The 7418-nt window shown below is 42.1% G+C and overlaps 1 protein-coding gene across 1 annotated transcript in view; it reads left to right on the forward strand.

Annotated features, from left to right (window-relative positions):
* Nucleotides 1-5342, forward strand: part of LOC117554885 (protein turtle homolog A-like) — a 61318-nt gene extending 55976 nt beyond the window's left edge. Inside the window, 3 exon segments of the mRNA XM_034229454.1 lie at nt 152-2374; nt 2843-2916; nt 3768-5342. Coding sequence (XP_034085345.1) covers nt 152-2374; nt 2843-2916; nt 3768-3904 — 2434 coding nt within the window. The 3' untranslated portion in view covers nt 3905-5342.
* The last annotated feature ends 2076 nt before the right edge of the window (nt 5343-7418 follow it).

The following is a 7418-nucleotide window of genomic DNA, read 5'->3' on the forward strand; positions in this document are numbered from 1 at the left end:
TTTGGTCTCGCTCTGTCTACATCTCTCCCGCCCCCTCTTTCACTCAATCTTATTTTTCTCGCTCGCTATTTCTCTCCCTCTTACTCCTCCGTTTTTTCCCAAAAAAAACATTTCTTTCACCCCTCCCTCCACCTCTTTCTCTCTCCCACAGAAAGACTTCAGGCACTGGCAGTCCAGACAGTGTGTTGAAGAAAAGTCTACTCCCGGCCAACATCCTGTATCCCACCACCTCCTCGTCCTTCTCGCAGACTGACAGTTCCTCCTTTAGCTCTGAGAATCCTCATCAGCAGAAGCAATTCCAGTCCAACTACACCCGAGGCCGCCTGACTCGGACACATTCTTTTCCCGTTTCTCCGCCAATCGAGATGATCTCTCGCGGTCCAGATGGCCGTTTCGCACTCCTATCGTACGACAATGACGTAGCGAACAATCACGACCAGAAAAGAAGAAGTTACGACCAAGCTAAAGTCCGACGGTCTTTGTCGCTGCACTCGGAGAGGGAAGATAGGAAGCGGCCAGCGTTTGTGCTCTCTGTTGACCTCCCGCCTTTTGCACAAGCTAATCCTGCAAACCAAATGTACGAAATGTCCAAGAGCCTTCCCAATCATCACCGTTATACCCCCGATCCTGACTTAAGCAGCCTGTGCTCAAGCAGTAGTTTGGCCACCATTTCTCATCAAGAAAGACGAATAACTCCCACGTTTCCAGTTCTCCCGCATATCCGAAAAGGCTTCGGTCAGCCAACGACCACCGCCAGTTCTCTGGTTCTCCAAATGGAGCACGAGCGCGAGAGAGGGAACTTGAGTCGCTGCTTGAAGCTGGCTCAGGAGAGAGAGGGGCTGGAGATGGAGCTCCAGAGGTACACGCTGGAAAGAGGCTCCATGAGAGAGATGAAGAGGGAGTATTCGGATGTGGAAGGGATAGAGGCGGATGGTAATGAACTTCTGTGGGAATATAAGAGCAGCACCTTGCCCCACAGATACCCCCAGGGCGGCAAAGACAGGTTTTCTCTGCCACAGAGCCCTTTCTCTTCATCCTCTGTGCATTGGGACCCCCGTCAACTTGTCTCTCCTCCTCCTCATCTGACCCAGACTTGTTTCAGAACGTCTTCCCCCGGGAATCCCTCTTGTTTTCAATCCGGAAACCGTCGCGCTGCTCCACCCTTCACCAAACAGGCCCCCCTTTGGTCTGAGGAGGCAGGCACTCTTTCCAAAGGCAGATTAACTCTCCCACTTCTCTCCTCAAAGCACAAGAGACATGAAAGTGTTGAGGCAGCACCCGAGGGCTGTGAATATTCACCACAATCCACAGTCTTAGAAATGCAAACGAATGATTCATGCTCTGAGGCAGGGAGACGGAACAATCTCAGCCATGGAAGCTTTTCAACACCATCTTTCCATTGCAGCAAATATACAGAAAAATGTCATTTGGTTCTCGACGGGGTGCCAGACCCTTCAGAAGCAGAGGTAGAATTCCCCGAGCCCGATCGTGAAGAAGTGTGTGTGGAGATGAGTGTGGATGAGCCAGAGTTGGAACTGTGTGTGACGCGGCCTGCAAAGCCCATGCTGCACGAAAGAATTGCATCTCACGTGCAGAGAGGGCACTCCCTGACTCATAGAATTCGGCACGAAGATGCGAGTAGGGGCTTTACCTGCCGCAGTCCTTCTTTGGTGGATGGTACAATCAGGCCTTCTCCGCAAACTCCAGAACCCTGGAGAGATGCGGCCCAACGCTCCAAACTCTTGGACTCTAAGAGGCGAAGTCAGAGCCTTGACTCACGGAGACGTAAAGAGAGCAGGTTCCTGACTCCCGATGCGTGGGTAGACTCTCTCAGCCAAGAGAACTGTTCTGATGTGTCTTCCTGTCGGCCAGACACTCTGTTCTCGAAACCCCAAAGCTCTATGATCAGGAATATCTCCATATCTCCTGCGAATTCTCCTTCTGCTACCCAAGCTGCCCGCCAGTCACCTCCTGCTGAGGACGCTTTATCTCCAAGGAGCAGAGCAGACGTGCCTCACCACTACGAGCCAAGAAGAGAGGCGTCCATATTTCCTGCCAAATGGCCTATGGACTACCAGGAGGCCATTAAGGACACAGAGGGTTCCTTGGAGGCGATGAAGGAGGCGTCCAGATGCTTACCGCCTGTTGATAATTATCAAGAGGCACTGGAAGTGGAGGCTGGGGGCTATGATGGTGGGCCAGACTCAGGAGGAAGCTACAGCAGTTACGCAAGCAGCGGACGAGGCAGCATGGAGCCGGCTAACAGACGTCTTTCCCTCTGTCAGCTTTCACCAACCCTCCCCAGCTCACCTGAGACTATACAGGAGGGCCAGGTGCACGCAGAGGACAGTCACATACTGGAGCTGAACCAAAGGTATCCAGAACAATGAGAATGTTTTGTAGAAGAAAATGCGGGGGTTAATGCTTGTAGCGCTGCATTTGTCCCTTGTGGTTATTATGAAGCTTTCAATTTGAGTCTCTTTTAAAGGAAACAATGACAGCGCTTTGTTATTTTCATGTTTCAATTCACAAACCCAAGGTCATTTTCAACAGATTTACAAAGAAACGGACTTAATCGTTTTTGTTAGAATTGTTCTGTAGTTGGTGTCAAATGTAATTATACAAGTTATGGTTGAACAAGTGTCAATTTATGTTAGAAATAAAGATTAAAGGAATTTCACAACAATATAAAACGTTATTAATTAACGAACAGACTAAATTATATGCAAACACTGTTTTATAGTTTTATTGAGAGATTTTTATCATTCATATGCTGTATTTTAAAGTGTTCATCCACCCCAGCTGTGTTTATATACTAAGTGTTGTTTTGTGACCTCTCCAGGAGAAAAGCCTCAGTTGATGAGAATTATGAGTGGGATGCTTCTGATTTCTGCTCTCAGCCTGGAGATCACGAGGGTGAGGAATTTTGATTTTCTCGTCGATAATATGCAGGTTATGTTTTTGTATGAACACTGGTGAGAAATACCTACATATGTCTACTTCATAAATCAATGCTGGAAGTGAAACTAAATGATATGCTGGGTGATGGATATGGATTTAATCTCTATTCATCTAAACGGTGTCTTCAGTTTAGTGGCAAATCCTCAGCGTTTAATCTTAGAGGATGACATGTTTCTTAGTGGATGAAGAAGATTTAGGAAATGAAATGTGCTAGAAAGGCACTTTGCTTTCCAGATAGCCTAAACAAATACATCATAAATACCATAGCACAAGTCCCTCATCTCAAAATAGAAAGATATCCAATGAAATAGTTTATTTGGGGGGAAATACGGCCGCTACAGGTGTGGCAGTTTAAAAATACGCCATGGCAAAGTACTGTGAGGCATAAAAGTGTCTGATTAACAAGAAAAAAAAGTATGTAGAAAGTATCCCTTCAACCATTAACCATCGAAATGCCATGATTTTGTTGAATTTTTGGATACAAGACCAGTAGACTTTAATTATGTGGCTTTTAGTCGTAGTGTGGCATGCTTAGTAGAGAGAACATTTATCAGGCCATTACTGAAACACTTAGCAATGTTTTATCTGATCCAGGTGACATTTGTAACTGGGCTTAAATAATACATTACCACAAAGGTCGGACATGTTTTCACTCATTTAAATTAACTTTGCAAGCTAACCAACATTTCAGAAGCAAGTATTGAATATTCAACCCTTAACCTCTGAGAGTATTAATCTGTGGGAGATGCAGATATTTATTAAAATCGCATCAGGAGAACTCAAAGATAATTTCTCTTTACCCGCAGACCTTCTCCCTCCGTTGAAGATACTGAAGCCTGCAACGTTCTGTAGCCTTCCCAGAATGCAGTGCTCCACTAAGGCACTCCTGGGGCATCAAAGCAGTCGCTCCGCTGAATCCGAACCAGACACCGTGCTGTTCTGACATCGCCCGCCTACGGCTCCTCTCACCTGGTGTGTCCTTTCACTTTTTCCATCAAGAGATGACGAAAAAACATGTGGCAGAAAGTGAGGTTTTGTGTAATTGAATTCAAATTGGAAAAAAAGGACGACAAAAGCAGTTTAGAGGGGTTTTCTGCTTGGTTTCTTTGTTACACAGTTAGAATATAAGGGTTTTTAACAAAACACGTCTCAGGAAAAATAATTGGAGACACAAAAATACCTCTACCCTTCATGCAGAGATGTAAAAAGTTAGTTTTCTTTGTGACCGTCCACCATCACGCTCTTGGCATTTTCTTTTGAGACAGTCTGCCAACGTGCCAATGTGAAAGCTTTTTGCCATGCTGATGGATTCACCACGTTTTTCTTCATGTGGTTTGATATGCATTCATCATCCAGGGATGAGTCAGTGGCCACACAAGGGAGAAAAACAATCTCAGTTATCATCAAGTGACTCAGGCCGGGGATGATTACGTTTCTTGATGGCATCAATCACATTTGAGATCAACATTAGCTGCTCGTGAAATGCCAATAAATAAGTAAGATAAATAGAATAAGAAATTCTGCTACACTGGTACTTTCATGATAATACGGATTCCCATCAGATCATTATCTGCTTTCTTTTGCCTTTTTAAGAAACTGCATTTTGGAATCTTCACCATGTGTATAAAAGCCTTATTTTTCTCTCCAGGCATCTCTTCGTTCAGCGATGCAAGACCTTTAATTATGTTTGGTAATTGAAGAAGATCAAGTAAACTTTGAGGGTCCTTGTTGATTATTTTATGGACAGAAAGGGAAATTAGCTTTTTTTTTTTCTTACGGTACGACTTACATTTACAAAAGGTCAATTCATCCACTCGATGAGCCCCAGCCTGTTTCACACTCACCTACCTGTTGTCATTGACACATGGGAGAAAACGGAGGTGCTGCTAAGTGGAAACAGGTAGTGAACACGTCCCAGACTTTTCAACATACTTTTTTTTTTTCATCGACTTACAATGAAATTGCCTTGTAATATTACAAAAATCTGAATTAAGAGTTACAAGCAAATTGTGAAAGTAAAATAACATTTGAGTGCTCAGTCACGTCACTATTTACTGTATAACAACAAAAGACCCAAATGAATTCATTTCAGGGGAAACCGTATGTTAAATGGATTTACTCCAACATATCTGACTTTGTTTCAAATATTATGGAAGTGCCCAAAAAACCGATCTTTATCGTTGGCTAATATTCATTTTAAAGTTTCTATTATCTCATTAAGTTCCCCAGGCAAACAATGGGGTACAATGATTGGTCTTTGGCAGTGGCGAACCGTCAGGGCCTTCAAGGTATTCAGAGAATACCCTGGAACACTCAGATAAAACAAAACAAAAAAATCGATTTAATTATATAAATAAAATGTAATCAAATGTATATAAAATGAATAAATGAGAATGGTATCTGTGTTGTTGATCTGTAATAGTACAGTGTTACGTTGATTTGTTTGTCCTTCTCGGACCATGCACTACGCATTTCAGTGGTTTTGTGTTAAAGCAACAAATCAGATCTTGTTCTGGGTCTCTGGGTAGAAAGACGACAATTCAGTGACAAGACGGACACTATAACGCCGGGGGGGGGGGGTGGTTGGTGGAGGGGGGTGTGTGTGTCTACAGAAGGTCTAGTTGTGATAGACACGGTTCGCGACTGGTCTTTGGGTACCCACATTGCAACTCATTCACTTCATGGATGTATAAAGAGAACTGGATGCATGGTTAATGACAGGCTTTGAAACCAATTGTACATATAGTATTGGTTCAGTTGTAAACCAACCTTTGTCGTCTGTAAAACAACAGACCATTTTTTTAAGGTGCATCAACCTCCCAGACTGATGATTTTAAATAGCCCTATATTTAAATCATTACGTTTTCTTCGGCATAATCAACTTCCTGTCAAGACACATTTTTATAGTGGCCAAATGGTTGTTCTACAACTTCTGTGTCAGTCACCCAATTGGGCCTAAAAATGCTTTTTGCTGTTGGCTTACATTGAGTCATACTAAGTAACTTCGGCAGAAATGAACAGTGCCTGCCCTGCCTCAAAACCTGTATCCAGTTCTCTTTATACAGCACAGTCATTTACTGTCTATTGATCCCTTTATACGGATGCAAGGTTAAGAAACACTGGAGCCCTTGTTCTACCGCTCAATAGAAGTTACTAATCTGGCTAAACAAAGCAGTTTTTTTCTTTGTGCGACATCGAGCAACTCTGACAGAATAAACAGGGACAGCCTTCAATACTGAAAACAGTTATCTTTGTACATCCATGAGTCATGTTTGATTATTTGTTGACTGAGCAGGCTGCTTAGACGGGAATATTGTTGACTTTCTTCAAGAGTAAGAAGCACAAATGAATTTCTGGTGTGATTGGGTACTATATACACTGTATATGTGCTATGTAACCTGTGTTATATATTGATATCGGAAGATTTAAAGCATTTGAAACCATTGATCTGACCAAGCTATACTTTCCAATGTCGATTCAGTCTGTTCCTGTTAGTTCTGGGGATAAAACTAGCAACTATCCTGGTATAAAACCTGCCACCACTGCCCAAAACCTGCTGAGAGGATCACGCTCATGCCTCATGCTCTCTTTTCTTGTTCAACAATGAAAGAAAAATGAAAATTGGGTTTTGCTTGCCGCTCTAGCTTAAGGCCTTCACATTAGTCAACCAAATAATTAACTCAGAGCTCCACAGCGTACCAAAGCATGGTGGGGTATCCATCCTATAATTGAAACTCACTCATAGAGGCTACATTTACTGCACATTAATGTTTCACTTCTTTAAGACAATTTCATTTTCAGTTGTACACATATTGTACTCTGTAAATCATCAAACCACCATGCGATGCTCTGGGGATTTGTAGTCAGCACTACTTTTTTTGCCGACAAATCTAAATATTGTGCTTGCAATACATCAAATACTGTGTGCATTTTTAGTTTATTTTGACATAAACTCAATATAATATCTTTTTTTTTGTTATATTTCTGCCTGCTTTTGATGAAAACCTTAATAGTGGAATCAATCAGGGAAGAACCTGAATGTTATTCTGCCAGATTGTTCTCTTATTTTGTGTACTTAGTGGAATTAGCTTTAAATAAAGTATGCTTTTATCACGATTATCAAGCAGCAAATCAATTATTTGTAAATGCCAGGATGCCACTGTTCAAACTTGACACAATTTATTGTCTGAAGAAAATAAATGTCAAATTCTAAAGTCTAAATATATATTGCTCATATTTCCTTGGCAACTTACCATAATGACTGAGTAACTGTTAATGTCAAAGTGCTGTGCAATTCTGCAGACTGGAGACTAATAATTCAAATCAACAATGTGATTTAAACATTTTAAAATCATCAGATGGCAAGTACATGTTTTTCTGAAAAATTCAATAACCATATATGGTAATTTCCCCAATTTATACCAGAGAAATTCAACAACCATATATGGTAATTTCCC

This window comes from Gymnodraco acuticeps, unplaced genomic scaffold, assembly GCF_902827175.1.
Source record: "Gymnodraco acuticeps unplaced genomic scaffold, fGymAcu1.1, whole genome shotgun sequence".
Lineage (NCBI taxonomy): Eukaryota > Metazoa > Chordata > Actinopteri > Perciformes > Bathydraconidae > Gymnodraco > Gymnodraco acuticeps.